At 40.8% G+C, this 16,707-nt stretch overlaps 1 protein-coding gene across 2 annotated transcripts in view; it reads right to left on the bottom strand.

The window, feature by feature from the left end:
* The window catches only part of JPH1 (junctophilin 1), a 127,352-nt gene that overhangs the window by 31,612 nt on the left and 79,033 nt on the right, over positions 1-16,707 (bottom strand). For both annotated transcript variants that reach the window (XM_006131548.5, XM_089776225.1), the window contains exon 3: positions 9,491-9,609. In XM_006131548.5, the coding sequence (XP_006131610.4) occupies positions 9,491-9,609 (119 nt within the window). The remainder of the gene's footprint in view (positions 1-9,490; positions 9,610-16,707) is intronic.

The raw sequence follows: 16,707 nt of genomic DNA, 5'->3' as shown, positions 1-16,707 counted from the left end.
CCTTAGTAGTCCAGGTGCAGTGTCACCAATCACGTGGAGAAGGGACTAATACCTTCCTTCTCCATGACGTGCTGTCTTTGCGTGTACAGCCTAAAATAGCATTAGCTATTTTGCTGCTGTATCACATTTCAAGTGCCTGGGTCTGATTCTGCTCCCAAGAGAGTTTGGCAACTGACTTCAGTGGGCACACGATCATATCTCATATCTAATATGCTGACTCCTGTCACTCCTATTTTTCTTTGACACTACTACTGGTGGTCAAATTTCTTTCTTCCATTTTAAACATTCAGGTTGATGATTTCAACCTAATGTGTTATCTCGAATTTGTCTCAGATACAGATTATTTAGAGCCAAATTATGAATCCCTAACCTGTACTGGTGAGCAGTTACTCCTGAGAATGGTAACACTGATTTCTGTTTCCCAGTAATTATTTCCAGTCCACGTTTGTAACTTCAACTAACTCCTTTGCTTTTCTCTGTCATCACTTGCACTTGCATCACCTCATTTTACTGTCACCATCTGACATAATGTGTGTGCCTCTTTTACATTTAATGAATGGAGACACTAACAAGGATATACCTCTACTTCCTGTGTCATCTCTTCCCTGTAGTCTCTGAGGACAAACAAACAAACAAACAAAAAAGTAATAGTACAATGATAGACAGTTTTTCCATTCATGTGCCAATGCTCATATTTACACCAATTCAAATATTTTTTTTCTAAAAAGAGAATTATAAAGTTAATAGATAAGTGAATTCAGTAATTGTAATATCTTGTTTTAGCAAAGCATGGCTTTACAGTAGTTTCTTGTGAAGTCATATTTGACAGTTTCCATAGCATTGGTCTGGTATGTCTTGTTCTTGAAAAAGCCAAGCTATTTATTGCTCATGGTTCTGTTAACTACAGTATTTTCCCCCTCGTAACATGTGTTGTATAACTCCATCAAAGATCTGGTTGAACTTGGGCATTTTCAATAGGGATATAAGCCTAGGTTTATTGGTTAGTTGAGCAGACTATTTGCATTTCCTCCCCATCCCTGCTGCCTCTATCAGAGTTTGGGCCCACCCTGGCACCCCACAGGCAGGAGCTACTGCTGGAACAGCCTGTGCTTGTGGCCAGCTTGGGCCACCATGGAACTACCCCAACTTAGGATAGGCTTGCTCTTGAAGTGCAAATTCTTGATCTAGACTAGAGCTTCCGTCCCCGCCAAGAGGTGAGACCTCATGGTATTGTTTTAATCTAATGAGAAACACATGCAACTCAATACAAAAATAATAAACCTTACACACATTTCCCTGCCATAGTTTCCTTATTATTCTAGAACATTCTCTGGAGCCTTTCCTCCAGATTCCATAGTTTCCTCCCCATTCTAGAACACCCTTCTGATGATACTCATGTCGATCCCTGAACCATGGAGCCTCTTCCCTTAGGTTAGCTTGTGTTCTCTGATCTTGGTTGGTTCTGCAGCTAAATCTAATCCTCCTCTTTTGAAAGCATTCCTATTTCTTCTCATCTCCTGCCAAATTATCTTGTCTCTCTCTCCAAAGCCTTCTCCTTATGAGTCCTTTTAAAAACTCCTGCTTTATTACGTCTGTCCCTTTGTTCTGTTTGAGAATTTTCCACTTTTTCTACTTCCTCCTCTTTGCAGACATGTTGGATTAGTAAATATACAAACCAACCCTTGAGCATCTCATGTCAATCCATTTACCACACAGTCTTACAAAGCCAACAGAAATTACCACAACCTTAGTAATACTTCAGGTGACTAGATTTAGGCCAGAATTACAACAAACTATGGGTAAGAAATTTTAAACAAGAATGAAGTATGCAAGTTGGGGTGGGAGAGAAATTGTATCTTTCATGCCGCTGTGTATTGCTCCTGTGTCTCAGCCCATCTCTGACTGCATCATTGTGCTTCTAGTGCAGGGGTGGCCAATCCATTACAGACAAAGAGCCAAAATAGTCATGGATACAGCTCAAAGAGCCGAGGGAAAGTTGTTGAGCAAAACAAAACAAAAACACCGCTGCCCCTTTAACAGCCTCATGTGGCCCAAGCAGGCTTTCATTGGCCAGAAAGTTGTTGAGCAAAAACAGCAAAAAAAAACCAACTCGCTGCCCCATGTGGCACAGAACGCCAAGTAGCCTATCCAGTGTACCTATAGGCGCCCATCCCCGGCTCCGCCAGGGGTTCCACAGCAGAGCTGTCTGAATAACCAGACCCCACCCCCCAGCTTCCCTGGAACTAAACTTTGTGGCTGCCAAAGCCGGGCAGCACAGCTGACACCAGGAGTGGGCTGGAGTAAGCCCACACCACTGCCACCTTGCTGCCCAGAATGGAAACAGGGCTCTTCAGCACCGAGGCTCCAGGCTTTCATGTTATTTATCTTTGCAATCATACTTATGTACTGTATTCCCAATATGGTGTCTAATTTCAGAAAAGGTAAATGTCTGGACTTAAATGGTATTTCAATATTCATGAGTCAGACTGACATCTCACTCTTACAATTTGCTAATTTGTTTTACTGCTTTATTCCCTTTCCATTCTCCTTCTAAACTACAGTATAACAGACAAGACATATTGACACCTGTTGTGTAATAATTAAATGGATAAACAAGTACATCTAATTGTTCAATTGGAATGTAAAGGGAATCTTGGTAAGGGGCGAGCTAAAATTGTTTAAATTCGTAAGTGTAAATTGGACTCCACGTTGTATGAATATTGCCTCCTGCTCAGTACAGAGTTTGAGGTCTAAGAATTTAACAACCTGATCCAAAGATTCACATGGATTTCACTGGGCTTAGGACTCAGGAGAAGAAGAGAGGATTTGGCTAAAAGAGAAAAGACACAATCAGTTGTTTAAGGGGAAAAATCTGTATTTCAGACAGGAGACTTTAACTTTCACTCACTTTCTCTTTCTTAATGTAGATCGTTGATATCCCATGTGCAGCCATATATGCCTTGCTGACAGACTACTTGCTTATCACACATACAGCTCTAGCCAAGAAGAGGGTAAAATTACATTTTCCCACAATATCTATTCCTCCCCCCCCCCCAAGACAATTCAATGCAATTAAAGACTGTGTCTTAACTACAGTCATGGAAATTGAGACTATTTCATGCTTCATTATCTTTCAGTAATACCAAATAGGACTCAGCGGAGATGCTGTCGTATAAACCTAATAGGCTCGGGCAACTGAGAAGCTGCTATGAAGGAGACAATGGCGACTTTGTTTTCTTTTAAGCACGCATAACCCCAGAATTATTTTGAATAATAGTTCTTTGAGAAGGATATATAAATATTATTATGGACATTGTTTGTTTATCATTGTTAATGATACACAATAATAAAAAGGTGCTTCATCAGTCATGATTATGATATATTGGAAATACTGAAACTTACACTGCAGCATGCTGTGAGGTTCAGAACTAGATGATACCAGATAGGAGTGATATATTTGAGCAAAACATTCAGCACTTTCAGCCTGAAACTGGATATAGTGAAATTCACGCACTTTTGAGGAGATTCACAGATGCACAATATAACACATTATACTACAAATCCTATGCTGTGTTGCACCTGATGTGGGATACTTAAAATTTGATCAAAATCTTTGAATATTTCAGTCTCTTAAAACTTTCTAAGAAAAGGATCTGAAAATAAAATATACATCACATGTCTGGAATTGTTTATAATGCATTAGGAAATGTAAAGATTCATAAAACCTGATCCTTCTGTCTAACTACACAGGTTGTAAATGTTCCCTCTCTAATATATAGAGCCTATTATACCCCTTTTACCTCAGAATCAAGGTATGTTAAACAACAATACTTTTGATCTCCAGGGTCAGGATTCACCTTGACACACATTAGCATTTACTATTTGGCTACCAAGGCCCCTATGTCTCTCAATCTTGGGAACTTCTAGCACCTCTCCACTTGTAGTCTTCCACATTTCCTACTATAGAATCATATAACCTTAGAACTGGAAGGGACTTCAAGAGGTCATCGAGTCCAGTCCACTGCCCTCATGGTAGGTCCCAGTACCATCTAGACCAGGCATGTCAAACTCAAAGTCTACTGAGGACCGCACAAATGAAAATTGATAGCTTTCAGGGCCGCCTAGGGTTCCCAGGAGGAGGGGGGGGAGAAAAAAAAAAAGCAGTTTAGGCACCAATACTGGACACCTGACAACCCTAGTCGTAGTTATTTATTATTACAGATTATGTTTTAGGTATATTTTATAATATTACAATAATTTGATGTGTAAAGCTTATTTGCTCATATTAAATAATTTTTACATTAACTTTACATAATTTTTAATTTAAATATAAATTGAGGGTACTTTTCAATTTTGTATATGAAACATAACATATTTTGTTGAAATAAAAACAAGTATAGACCACGGTTAATCAAATAGAACAGGCTTCTGTGAAAATGTCAGACACCGTGGCGAGTAGATTACACCCCAGAAGAGCCGGTGCAGAGCGCAGAACCGCACAGCTGGAGAGCCCCGCCTCCGCTTGGCAAGCCCTGCCCATTCTAACCCAATACCCCTCACTCCCCCAGATCCAGGCCTCCCCAACCTAATGCCTCCCCTCTCCCCCAGAGCCAAGCACTCCCAGCCCCCCCAACCTAATGCCTACTCCCTCCCCCATAGCCAGGAACCCCCAACCTAATGCCTCCTCCCTTGCCCACAGCCAGGCACTTCCAGCACCCCTCAACCTAACGCTTCCCCCCTCTCCCAGAGCCAGGCTCTCCCAGCCCCCACAATCTAATACCTGGGTCCCAGAGTCGACATTGCTGCCTGAGACATTGGGGCGACGTATGCACAGAGGCCAGCTGTGAGCACCTGCTGGAGCGCCCAGCACAGAGCACCCAGCCGGAAGTGAGCATGTGCGCAGAGCAACCCAGCTGGCTCTGAGTGCCTGGTGGAGAGCCTAGCGCGGAGCGCCCAGCCGGCCATGAGCATGTACGCAAAGCAGCCCAGCCAGCCGTGAGCAGTTGCTGTGGCGCAAAGTGGCCGGCTGTGAGTAGGCACTCGGCCACGTGCTCTGAGCGTCCAGCACTTCATTCTTTTATAAAAAAGTTCTGGCGGCTGCAAAACATTTTGATCAGGTGGCCTGCCAAATGCCAGTTTGACATGCCTGATCTAGACCATCCCTGATAGATGTCTATCTAACCTGCTCTTAAATATCTCCAGAGATGGAGATTCCACAACTGCCCTAGGCAACTTATTCCAGTGTTTAACCACCCTGAGAGTTAGGAACTTTTTCCTAATGTCCAACCTAAACCTCCCTTGCTGCAGTTTAAGCCCATTGCTTCTTGTCCTATGCTCAGAGGCTGAGAAAAAATGTTCTCCCTCCTTCTTGCAACACCCTTTTAGATACCTGAAAACTGATATCTCCCCTCTCAGTCTTCTCCTTTACAAACTAAACAAGCCCAATTCTTTCAGTCTTCCCTCATAGCTCATGTTCTCTAGACTTTTAATCATTCCAGTTGCTCTTCTCTGGACCTTCTCCAATTTCTCCACATCTTTCTTGAAATGTGGGGCCAGAACTGGAACACAGTACTCCAACTGAGGCCTAATTAGTGCAGGGTAGAGTGGAAGAATGACTTCTCATGTCTTGCTCACATCATTTCTGTTAATGCATCCCAGAATCATGCTTGCTTTTTTTGCAACAGCGTCATACTGTTGACTCATGTTTAACTTGTGGTCTTTCTGCAGTACAGTACTCCTTCCTAGATAGTTGCTTGCTATTCTGCATGTGTGAAACTGATCGTTCCTTCCTAAGTGGAGTACTTTGCGTTTGTCCTTATTAAACTTCATCCTATTTACCTAGACCATTTCTCCAATTTGTCCAGATCATTTTGAATTATGACCCTACCCTCTAAAGCAGTTGCAACCTCTGTCAGCTTCGTATCATCTGCAAATTTAATAAGTGTACTCTCCACTTGTTTTGTACTTCCAGCAAGATTGTGAACCGTTAATAACCACCTTATAGTAGCCCCATCTAAGTTATATTGGCCTAGTTTATTGATAAGAATATCATGCGAGACCATATCAAATGCCTTACTAAAGTCTAGTTATACCACGTCCACTGCTTCTCCTTTCTCCACAAGACTCGTTATCCTATCAAAGAAAGCTATCAGATTGGTTTGACATGATTTGTTCTTTACAAACCCATGCTGGCTTTTACCTATCACCTTATTTTCCAGGTGTTTGCAGATGAATTCCTTAATTACTTGCTCCATTATCTTTCCTGGAACAGAAATTAAACTGACTGGTCTGTAGTTTCCGGGGTTGTTCTTATTTCCCTTTTTATAGATGGGCACTATTATTTACCCTTTTCCAGTCTTCTGGAATCTCTCCTGTCTTCCATGATTTTTCAAAGATGATAGCTAAAAGCTCAGATACTTACTCTATTAGCTCCTTGAGTATTCTAGGATGCATTTCATTAGGCCCTGGTGACTTGCAGACAACTTTTCTAAGTGATTTTTAACTTGTTCTTTTTTTATTTTATCTTCTAACCCTATCCCCTTCCCACTAGTATTCATTATGCTCGGCATTCCTTCATCAGACTTCTTGGTGAAGGCTGAAACAAAGAAGTCATTACGCACCTCTGTCAATTCCAAGTTTCCTGTTACTTTTTCTCTCTCCTCACTGAGCAGTGGACCTACCCTGTCCTTGGTCTTCCTCTTGCTTCTAATATATTTCTAGAATGTCTTGTTTCCCTTTATGTCTGTATCTAGTCTGAGTCGTTTTGTGCCTTTGCCTTTCTAATCTTGCCCCTGCATACTTGTATTGTTTGCTTATATTCATCCTTTATAATTTGTCCTAGTTTCCACTTTTTATATGACTCCTTTTTATTTTTAGATCATGCAAGATCTCCTGGTTAAGCCAAGGCAGTCTTTTGCCATACTTTCTAGCTTTCCTATGCAGCAGAATAGTTTGCTTTTGGGCACTTAATAATATTCTTTTGAAAAACTGACAACTCTCTTCAGTTGTTTTCCCCCTTAGTTTTGCTTCCCATGAGACCTTACCTACCAGCTCTCTGAGCTTACCAAAATTTGTGTTCCTGAAATCCACTGTCTCTATTTTGCTGTTCTCCCTTCTACCATTCCTTAGAATCATGAACTTTATGATTTCGTGGTCACTTTCACCCAAGCTGCCTTTCACTTTCAGATTCTCAACCAGTTCTTCCCTATTTGTTAAAATCAAATCTAGAACAGCTTCCCCCATAGTAGCTTTTTCAAACTTCTGAAATAAAAAGTTGTCTCCAATGCAGTTTAAGAACTTATTGGATAGTCTGTGCCCCCCGGTGTGATTTTCCCAACATATGTCTGGATAGTTGAAGTCCTCCATCACCACCAAATCCTGTGCTTTGGATGACTTTGTTAGTTATTCAAAGAAAGTCTCATTCACCTCTTCTGCCTTGGTAGGTGGCCTGTAGTAGACCCTTAGCATGACATCATCCTTGGTTTTTTTTTACCCCTTTTAGCCTAATCCAGAAACTCTCAACACATCTGTCTCCTACGTCCATCTCCATCTCAGTCCAACTGTGTACATTTTTAATATATAAGGCAACACCTCCTCCCTTTCCCCCCATCTATACTTCCTCAGTAAGCTGTACCCTGCTATACCAATATTCCAATCGTGTATTATCTCACCAAGTCTCTGTGATACCAACGATGTCATAGTTATATTTATTTATTAGCACTTCAAATTCTTCCTACTTATTACCCATACTTCATGCATTTGTATATAGGCATCTAAGATACTGATTTGATCATGCCTCCCAGTTCTGCCTTGTCCCCTCCTTTTTTCTCTGCTATTATAGCCAACACTCCCTCCCATTTCTTTCCCATCTCCCAGGTCTTCATGTTCTTCAGTTATCTGTGGGCTTTGGTCACCTGCCCCCATCAAACCTAGTTTAAAGCCCTCCTCTTAACCTATTTACTTTTCAGCAGGACAAATTAGTAGGAAAACTTGAGCTAAAACTTGTGCCAATCTGTATGTGAAGGCAAGCACTAGAACAGAGGTCTCCGTGCCCTGGGGGCATGGAGGAACATTTGGTGATGTAGGAGGGCATCTAGGGCCTCACATCTGCTGGCACCATGCTTTCCATGGCTCCAGCCTTAGCCCCCTTACCTCTGTGTCTATGTCCCTGACTTCTGAAACTGTGTCCTGCTCCTTGCCCTGCCAGGGTGGGATGGATAGGAGAATGATGGGGCATGAGGTAAAAAGTTTGGGAACCTCTGCCCTAGAAAGATAATCAGAGCTGTAATGCTTGACTAAGGGGGGAGAGGGGGGATATGATGGAGGTAAGGATACAGTTAATAGGGAAGTGTTATTTACCCCTTCACATAACGCAAGAACTAGGGGGCTCCCCATGAAATTAATAGGCAGCAGTTTTAAAACAAAAGGAAATATCTCTTCACATAATGCAAAGTCAGTCATTCTATGGAACCTGTTTTTTTTTGGGGGGGGGGATGTTGTGAATGCAAAAAGTATATCTGGATTAACACAATTGAGTAAGCATCAGGCACGACCTAGTCCTTGGTTTTTCACTTAGGGCATGTCTACACATCAGGACAAAAGTCAAAATAGCTTAATTTGGCTTTTGGCACTGTTTACACAGCAGGAAGTTGAAGGAAGAACATTCTTCCTTTGACTTCCCTTACGCCTCGTGAAATGATGATTACAGGAGCTGGCATAAGAAGTTGGTGTAAGATGTCCTCCAGCTCGCCATTATTTCCAAACAAGGGCTTACTGTGTAGACGCCCTCTTTGTTATTTTGGAATAACGTCAGTGATTCTGAAATAACGCTGCTGTGTAGACGTAGCCTCAATTCTTAGTCTAGGTAAAGCTGTCATTGACTTCCCAAGGCCAAGTAACAATTTCAGGATTTGGCCTGTAATGACAATGCCATAGACATAACTCTGAAAATTCAGTTGTATTACGTTTTCTAAAGACAGAAGTCTCAGAGGGATAGCCGTGTTAGTCTCTAACGTGTCACTGGACTACTCAGTTTTTTTATGTTACTGACTAACAAAGAGATAGCATCTTGAGCTTTCATGGGTAAAACTTACTTCATTAGATGAGTTGATAAGATGAAATGAGTTTTACCCACAAAAAGCTCATGATCCTATACCTTTGTTAATCTCTAAAGAGCAATGAGGATTACTTATTTCCTAAAGACAGAGTAAGACTTACTCTAATTTTAAAATTAAGGGAGTTGCTCAAACACATCATATTCTGATAAAGTCTTAACACTGAAATTCCAACAGTGAAAGATTTTACAGAAATCATCATTTGTTACCAAATGATAACACAATAAAAAAACCCTCTTGAACAATAAGTGCTCTTCATTGCCTACAAACAAGTATTGTTTGAATAAGTGATGAAATGCGAAATGGGCTAAACGTGTTAATTTAACAAACAATCCTTTTCTTTAAAATATATAAAAAGGAAACTATCAAAACTTTACCTGGTTGGTAGAAACTTGGTGAAAGTTCTCTGGCAACTGCTCTTGCAATATCACTTTCTTGGCGAGCAGCCTGAGCAGCCTGATCCGCAGCATCAGCTTTAGCTCTCGCATGTGCAGTTCTATACAGAGCAGAAAAGGGTTTATATGCATGGGTGCCTTTTCATTAATTGCATTAATACAACCTAGAGCAAAGTATTGTTGTCTCTGGAAAATAAATGATGAAGCACAGCCAGAAAGTTATGCTTGTTGATTCTGAGTAACTGCAAGCCAGCAAGCCTTCATATAAGTTACCCCTGAAATCTACACAAAATAACAACATGACAATTATTGGTATGTTGTAATCAATGTAAGTTAGAAGTAAAAGAAAGATATCACTGATGCTTTTGGGGGATTTTTCTTCAGTCTGCTGAGTTGCAATTTATACAAAGTTGGTTTTAACCAAGTACAGGTGGCAGGAAATATTTCCCAGTTTTAAAAGGTGTACTATGCAAAGACAAAACTGATCTGTTGCAAGGTTTCCTGCCAGTGAACCTAAACAAGCAAATGTGTATCCATTTATCAGGGAAGATGGTAATATAAGCAAATATAGTATAATGATTGCATACATTTACTTTTGATGAAGATGATATGCCAATGTATAAATAGATGCCAATCTAAGCCTCAGTATTACAGAGGATAGAGATTTAGAATAAACTGTTCCTAAAAAATAATAAAGGGCTTTATGCAGTGCATCCATATTCTTCATTTTGCAAAATTAAAATAACCTAACTGGCTCTGATAGAGGAAATAACTGATGATACAGGTATAAAAGTACCATAATGGTAAGAGATTTAGGGGGGAAAAAATCGTAATGTAGTGAGAGGAACCTGAAAATACTTCCTTCAACATTTCAGCAACCACAAATAGCTTTATAAATCAAAATATTAGAAGTAGAAAAATATCCACCTCCAAGTATCTGGGAAATCAGACAATTTGTATCAAGTAAAATTGTATAGAACGTAATTTGTTTTTAATAACATTCCTTTTACATTTAAGATGTCTTGAAGTGTTTTGCAAAATAATGAATTATATTCAGCTAGTGAAATCACTATATAGGCAAACAAAGACAACATTCTGAAGTCAAATAGGGTTTCAGGTATCTACTACACATGCTAAACAGTCTATTTACATATTTCTTTGATTATTCAGAGGTAGTTTATGATTTTTAAACTCAGCAACACATTTCTTCACAATCCCTCTGCTTATAAGTAAGGGGTGAGCATTGGCACTGTAATCTTCAACGTCTGTTAAAGTAATGCCTGCACATCCTGGGCAGTCAAAATCAGCAGTTTCTGTGCTCCCTTGAGTTGAGTGCATGTCTATGCTGCAATCAAAACCCCTCAGCTGTCTGGTATCAGCTGACCCAGGCTTACCCAGCAGGGCTATTTAATTGCAGTGTAGCCTTCTAGGCTTAGAATGGGGTCTGGGCTCAAGGTCCCAGAGAGATGGAAGGGTCGCAGAGCTTAGGCTGTCAGCTAAAAGTCAATACTGCAGTTAAATAACTCCACAGCTAAAGCCCAAGTCAGCAGTCATGGGACAAGCCACAGGTATCTAACTGAAATGTAGACATACCCAGTAGGGATATTAGTGGCTAGTTGGCTAACAATTTAACTGATAAGTAGGGGATGCTGGAGCAGCCTCTGTCCATGGGAGCTCCGTTCCTTCCCCCCACAGACAGAGGCAGCACCACAGGATGGCAGAGGTCTCTTCAGGAGCGGGGCCAGAAGCCCACTAGTAATACTAGGGGGTAGTATTTTAGTAACTGTGTAGCTGCTACAATTTTTTGCGATTACACGATTACTAAAAAGAGAAGCTACTCACTGTGCAGTAACGATTGTTCTTCGAGATGTGTGCCCCCTAAACTACTCAGTGCTTCTATCTAAGGCATTCAGTGTTCTTGTTTCTTATGCAAAGTGCACTGAGGAGGAGAGGACTGAGCTCCGTCTGAAGTAGTGCACGCAGCCTGCTTTTCCCTTGGTTCCTTCTTCGCCACTCTTAGCTACAGAGGCGGGAGCGCCGCTCTCCATTCACACATGCGCAGCCCGCCAGATCCCTGCTTCACACCAACAATGGAGCACCCACAGGGACCTCATTTGAAGGAGAATAAATGATTTCTAACACCCCCAATACCCAGATATCCTAATTGTGCTGGCCCTTATGGAGACGGGAGTGGGGGAAAGCTCTTAGTATTCTCTACTCTCCATCCCTCTCATCTCTCCACCTCCAGGGTAACTGAAGAGTTTAGTAGTGCCTATGATAAACAGTTTTATAATAAATAAGCAAAATTTTATATATTTATACTATAATTAATTACAAACATACTAGATGAATGATCACAGTATTTTATGCCTAATACAGTAATAGGTATGAAAAATAAAAACATACAGAAAAAAAATTGAAGACACTACCACTGTTGGTATGGAAGTTCATAGAAACTAGAGCAGGGGCAGGCAAAACACAGCTCATAGGCTGATCTGGCCTGCAAACCCCTGGGTCCAGCTAGCCAATGTCTCATGGCCCAGTATCTGCCTCTAGATGGGGGGCTTCATGAACTTCCTCCACCCTAAGCACAATCTTGCAGCTCCCGGAGGCTGGAAACAGGCCAGTGGGAGCTGGCTGTGCTGTGCTTGTGATGCAAGCAGTACACGTAGAATGCCCCCCAAGAGCTACATGGTGTGCAGAGAGCCCATGGCCCTTGTAGCTGGCTGCCTGAGCAGTATGAAGGAGCGCAGCAGGCAGAGAGCCTGTCTAAGGGTCCCTCTGGGCTTATGACTGGGAGCTGCCTAAGGAAAACGTCTCCCTGCCCTGTACCTACACCTGACACCCCACCCCCATTTCCTGGACCACATTTGGGTAAAAATTGTATGGTGGGCCATGAATGCTCATGCGAAGCCCCCATCCTCGCTACTTGGCTGGAGCACTGGGCAGGCAGAGAGGAACAAACCCCTGACTTTGCTCCCTGGCCAGACTGCTAGAGCGGGGCAATGGAGCTTGAGGGCTGGATTAAGAGCTTTCATAGGCCTCTGACAAGGCTAATTATGAGCCAATCGGGATCTAGAGTATATTCCTTAGAAAGACAACCAATTTTGATATAAAGACTTGAAATGACTGAATATCCACTACATCCCCACATAAATTGTTCTAACTATTAATTATCTTGTTAAAAATGTGTGGCTTATATATAGTCGGGTTTCCAGATGCTGGGTCTTGTTAATGCCTTTGCCTGTTAGTATGGCACTCCTTAACCTATTAGAAATCAGTCCTTTAAAACATCTGAAGCCAAAATGTTTCCTCAAACACAGTCAGTAAAGAGAATCAATTACGCTATTTCTGTGGCAGTTGAACTACAGTCCTCTTATAACAAAGATTTCTAGCAATGAACGAACATTATATGCTCTGTTCAAGGATGTGAAGCCTCCTAAATATCTACAGTGCGTATAGTGGAGAAGTCAGAAATCTCAAATGTAGACCTGAAAGGGACTTTAAAAAGTTATCTATTCTAGGCCCCTGCACTAAGGCAGGATCTAACAAACCCTGACAGGTGTTTAACCTGTTCTAACTCCCTTCCACAGTGATTCAGATTCTATAACTTCCCTTAAAAGCCTATTCCACTGTTTGACTATCTTTATAGTTAGAAAGTTTTTCCTAAAATATAAACAATCTCCAATGCCGTGTATTAAAACCATTTCATCTTGTCCTATCCTTTAGTAGACATGGAGAACAACTGATCATCATTCTCTTTATGTCAGCAGTTCAGTTTTAATGTCCTTGCTTTATTACAATTATATTTGGATTTAAATCAAAGGCTTTCAGTTTGAAAGAAGCCTTGGGTTTCTAAACTGTGAGTGCAACTAATATCATTTAGATATATTTTTGCTCTTTAGATTCACTAGGGTAGTTAAATGTCTAAATGACATCAATTACACCCACAGAATTGTGGGCACAAAATCAGAGGCTTTTCATAATCAGTCCCATTCGTATAAACTACAGACGTCCATCTACGTATACCTGAAAAGGGACATAAAATGAGGTGTACTGTGGGCTGATAACTTAAAGCAACATTAATGGGCAATCTGCACTAACTCTAAATGTGCTTTGTATGTCTCCCATACATCAGCTGTTAGGAATCCAACAGCAAAATGTATAACATTTACCTCAATTTAAATTCAATTTAAAACTCTCCATTGTTCTATAACCTACAGATCATTTTATATCTTCACAGAATCCTCTGATTGTTTATAATGCCTGTTAGTTTAGAGTCATCTGTACATGTGATCACCATATAATTTACTGTACTTCTCCAGCACATTACTGAAGATATTGATCTCAAAATAAACCTTTTTAGTTATCAGTTCTCTCCCCAGTATAAGGCACACCATTAATTACTCTGTTTTCCATCCATCAGAAAAGTTTGAATAAATGCGTAATATTCTTAGTGACCAGGTAAAATCTCATCTACTATTAGCCCTTCCTGTCAGATTACTCTGGTCTACAATTTTTTAGAAGTTGTCTGCTTCAGAGATAAAATGTGCTATTAATTATGTATTTTGATGTGCTGAATTCAAATATGACAATTAAAACAACTGATTGGCTACTGTTTCCAAGATATTTAAGTTTTTACATTTTACGTCTATGTATATTGTGTATATAGTTGAGTTTTAATCATAAATTGTAAACCTAGGTCTTTTCATGAGTTTATGGTTGCTTTACATGATAATATTTCACCTGTCCTGTTTATGTAACACCTTAAAAATCAGCAAAAGAGTTATATAAATAAAATTTATTATGAAACAAAAGGCAAAAAACTATTATGTACATAGTTTAGTCCTATTCAGTGTCTACTCGGCGCTTCTTGGCTTGTCTCTTGTATTCATTAAATGGAGCATCTCTTGTCACTGTCCAGCAATAGTCTGCAAGCATTGATGGGCTCCATTTGCTCTGATAGCGTTTCTCCATCGTTGCAATGTCCTGGTGAAATTGTTCGCCATGCTCGTCGCTCACTGTACCGAAGTTCAGTGGAAAAAAAATCTAGATGAGAGTGCAAAAAATGTATTTTTAGTGACATGTTGCAACCAAGGCTTTTGTATGCCTCAAGGAGGTTTTCCACCAAAAACCTGTAGTTGTCTGCCTTGTTGTTTCTGAGAAAATTTATTGCCACTAACTGGAAGGCTTTCCATGTCGCCTTTTCCTTGCCATGCAGTGCATGGTCAAATGCCTCATCTCGAAGAAGTTCACGAATCTGAGAACCAACAAAGACACCTTCCTTTATCTTAGCTTCACTTAACCTTGGAAATTTTCCACGGAGGTACTTGAAAGCTGCTTGTGTTTTGTCCATGGCCTTGACAAAGTTCTTCATCAGACCCAGCTTGATGTGTAAGGGTGGTAACAAAATCTTCCTTGATTCAACAAGTGGTGGATGCTGAACATTTTTCCTCCCAGGCTCCAATGACTGTCGGGGTGGCCAATCTATCTTGATGTAGTGGGAATCTCTTGCACATTGCGGAGAAACTAAATGATTTCTTTGCTTCAGTCTTCATGGCTGAGGACGTTGGGGAGATTCCTGAATCTGCACCGTCCTTTGTGGGTGATGAATCTGAGGAACTGTCCCGGATTGAAGTGTCATTAGAGAAGGTTTTGGAACAAATAGAAAAACTTAATGTTAACAAATCTCCGGGACCGGATGGCATTCATCCAAGGGTTCTAAAAGAACTTAAATGGGAAATTGCTGAGCTATTATCTGTGGTTTGTAACCTATCCTTTATATCGGCTTCCGTACGTAAGGACTGGAAGGTAGCCAACGTGACACCAATATTTAAAAAGGGCTCTAGAGGCGATCCTGACAATTACAGACCGGTAAGTCTAACTTCAGTACCGGGCAAATTAGTCGAAACAATAGTAAAGAATAAAATTGTGAAGCATGTAGAAGAACATAATTTGTTGGACAAAAGTCAACATGGTTTCCCTGTAAAGGGAAATCCTGTCTTACTGATCTGTTAGAGTTCTTTGAAGGGGTTAACAAACATGTGGACAAGGGGGATCCAGTAGATATAGTATACTTGGATTTTCAGAAAGCCTTTGACAAGGTCCCTCACCAAAGGCTCTTGTGTAAATTACATGGCCATGGGATAAGAGGGAAGGTCCTTTCTTGGATTGAGAACTGGTTAAAAGACAGGAAACAAAGGGTAGGAATAAATGGTACATTTTCATATTGGAGAGGGGTAACTAGTGGTGTACCCCAAGGGTCAGTCCTGGGACCAATCCTTTTCAACTTATTCATAAATGATCTGGAGAAAGGGGTAAGCAGTGAGGTAGTAAAGTTTGCAGATGATACCAAACTGTTTAGGATAGTCAAGACAGAAGCAGACTGTGAGGGACTCCAAGAAGATCTCACCAAACTGAGTGATTGGGCAACAAAATGGCAAATGAAATTTAATGTGGATAAGTGTAAAGTAATGCACGTTGAAAAAAATAACCCCAACTATACGTACAGTATGATGGGGGCTAATTTGGCTACGACAAATCAGGAAAGAGATCTTGGAGTTATCGTGGACAGTTCTCTGAAAACTTCCACACAGAGTGCAGCGGCGGTCAAAAAGGCAAATAGGATGCTAGGAATTATTAGGAAAGGGATAGAAAATAAGACCCAGAATATCTTACTGCCCCTGTATAAAACTATGGGACGCCCACATCTTGAATACTGTGTACAGATGTGGTCTCCTCACCTCAAAAAAGATATTTTGGCCTTGGAAAGGGTTCAGGAAAGGGCAACTAAAATGATTAGGGGTTTGGAACGGGTCCCGTATGAGGAGAGGTTAAAGTGACTGGGACTTTTCAGTTTAGAAAAGAGGAGACTGAGGGAGGATATGATAGAGGTTTATAAAATCATGAGTGGTGTGGAGAGGGCTGATAAAGAAAAGTTATTTATTAGTTCCCATAATAGAAGAACTAGAGGACACCAAATGAAATTAATGGGTAGCAGGTTTAAAACTAATAAAAGAAAGTTCTTCTTCACACAGCGTGTAGTCAACCTGTGGAACTCCTTGCCAGAGGAGGCTGTGAAGGCTAGGACTATAATAGAGTTTAAAGAGAAGCTGGATACATTCATGGAGGTTAGGTCCATAAAAGGCTATTAGCCAGGGGATAAAATGGTGTCCTTGGCCTCTGTTTGTCAGAGGCTG

This window comes from Pelodiscus sinensis, chromosome 2, assembly GCF_052426305.1.
Source record: "Pelodiscus sinensis isolate ZL-2025 chromosome 2, ASM5242630v1, whole genome shotgun sequence".
NCBI classification, from domain to species: domain Eukaryota; kingdom Metazoa; phylum Chordata; order Testudines; family Trionychidae; genus Pelodiscus; species Pelodiscus sinensis.
The sequence above is the reverse complement of the archived record's forward strand: the minus strand, read 5'-3'. Positions and strand labels throughout refer to the sequence as shown.